Source organism: Sinocyclocheilus anshuiensis, unplaced genomic scaffold, assembly GCF_001515605.1.
Source record: "Sinocyclocheilus anshuiensis isolate Anshui unplaced genomic scaffold, SAMN03320099.WGS_v1.1 scaffold2664, whole genome shotgun sequence".
In the NCBI taxonomy this organism is placed as follows: Eukaryota; Metazoa; Chordata; class Actinopteri; order Cypriniformes; family Cyprinidae; genus Sinocyclocheilus; species Sinocyclocheilus anshuiensis.
Genome location: NW_015542503.1, coordinates 1 through 2,198, shown reverse-complemented (window position 1 = coordinate 2,198; position 2,198 = coordinate 1). Strand labels below are relative to the sequence as shown.

Below are 2,198 nucleotides of genomic sequence, written 5' to 3'. Positions count from 1 at the left end.
ATTTTTGATTAGTAATATGCATTGCTAAGAACTTCATTTGGACAACTTTAAAGATGATTTTCTCAATATTTAGATTTTTTAGCACCCTCAGATTCCAGATTTTCAAATAGTTGTATCTCAGCCAAATATTGTCCTATCCTAACAAACCATACATCAATGGAAAGCTTATTTATTCAGCTTCAGATGATGCATACATCTCAATTTCAAAAAATTGACCCTTTTGACTGGTTTTGTGCTCCAGGGTCACATATGTATCTTTAAATATTTGATATCTCTGTTGTTTGTCTACAGACACTTCGGTCAGTGTGTTTTGTGTTTAATGATGTTTGTTTGCGTCTCTCTTTCTTGTGTGTTCATCAGGAGTATCAGTGTGAATAGTTTGGATCTGGAACAGGAAGTGGATCCTCTGAACGTTGATCATTTTTCCTGCACACCTCTGGTACGGTTAAAAACTTGTAAAAGCATGTTTCTGAAAGAGGTCTCTTCTGCTCACCAAGGCTGCATTCATTTGATCAAAAATACGAGAAAAACTGTAAAAATTATGAAATATTATGCAGTTTCAAATATCTGTGAATACCTGTTAAAGACAATTTAATATTCTATTTTATTAAAGCAATAAGCCCTGTGAAGCCGTGGTTTACAGTGAATTTATAGCAGCTAAGGGGCGTTGTTAGGTACGATGTGAAGCGGAGTGCCTAAAACCCCCTTAGCTGTTATAAATTCACTATAAACCAGTGAATTTATAGCAGCTAAGGGGCGTTGTTAGGTACGATGTGAAGCGGAGTTAGCTATTATAAATTCACTGTAAACCACGGCTTCACGGGGCTTATTGCTTTTATAAAACGGTTATTCCATATACGTAGTAAGGTTTCACAAAATAAAACAGAGCAAATAAAGTGTAATGATATTAATAAAAACAGTATTCTTCCACCAAACAATGTAGCTCCTCAGAAACAGTTGTGGTTGCTACAAAGTGGTTGCCGAGCAACAGACAAACGTAAACAAAGGTGTATGTTACTTTGTAGAGTCATTTACAACAGCTTTGAACGCGGCTCAGCCAATCAGAATCAAGCACCGGAACTCTCCGTTTTATAATACAATTTTAACAATAATAAGGCCCTATTAAATCTCTTAGATGTTTCTTAAATTCTGTGCTTTTCTGTAAATTTTCCTAAATTCCATTTTAATTAATTTACACAAGTCTTGTTATTTTTGTATTACGGTGAAAATTCAATAAAAATAATTATATATAAAAAAAATTTAATTTACACAAAATTAAAAACAAATTTTTGTATTTAAAACACATGTCTAATCAAATTCATAAACTTTGAGAATTTAATATTTTATTTAAATTTTACCAATAAAATCTCTTACATTTTTCCCTAAATTCTGTGCTTTCTGTTTTAATTTTTCAAAATTCAGTTTTAATTAAATTAAACAAAATTAAATGTACATTTTATATTTAAAACAAATTCCCAAATTATGTGCTTCCTGTTTGAATTTTCAGAATTCCATTTTAATTAAAAACAAAATGTTTTTTATTTTCAAAAACATGTGCAACATGTTCATAAAACTTTGATAATTTAATATTTTAATGTTTACAACAACAAGGCCCTGTAAAATATTTGTATTTTTTCCCAAATGCTTGGTTTTCTGTTTTTGTAATTTTTCCGAATTACATTTTAATTTAAAATGAAACTTACATTTTTATATAAAAAATTAACGTATAATCAAGTTCTCAATTTTTTTTTATTAAAAAAAGCATGTCCAAAAAAACTTTTATAATTTAATATTTTATTAAAACGTAACAGTTATAAGGCCCTATGAAATCTCTATTATTTTCCCCCATATTCTGTGATGTGTTTTAATCTTTTCTGTATTCTGTTTCACGAAATAATAAAGATGTATAATCAAAAACTGTATAATCAAAGTTAATTGTTCAAAATGCAATCGAATTAAATATAACAATTCCTTTACAAAAATGACATTTTAGTTTTAGTTTTCGTCAAATAAAATGCTGTACCACAGAGGTTTACTGTATACCTGAATTGTTATTCCTTAAAGTAAATTGTATTATTATTACTATAATAGAGTTTTAGTGACTAATACTAATCCTGCTCTCTCTCTCTCTCTCTCCCTCTCTCTCTCTCTCTATCTCTCTCACTCTCTGTCTCTCTCTCTCTCTCACTCTCTCTCTC

General features: G+C 29.7%; 1 protein-coding gene across 1 annotated transcript in view; it reads left to right on the top strand.

The window, feature by feature from the left end:
- LOC107694204 (calmodulin-binding transcription activator 2-like) overlaps positions 1 to 569 on the top strand; it is a gene marked incomplete at both ends in the record, with an annotated part of 24,710 nt that extends 24,141 nt beyond the window's left edge. The window contains one exon of the mRNA XM_016493845.1: positions 361 to 569. Within this exon, the coding sequence (XP_016349331.1) occupies positions 361 to 569 (209 nt within the window). The remainder of the gene's footprint in view (positions 1 to 360) is intronic.
- Between the last annotated feature and the right edge of the window lie 1,629 nt (positions 570 to 2,198).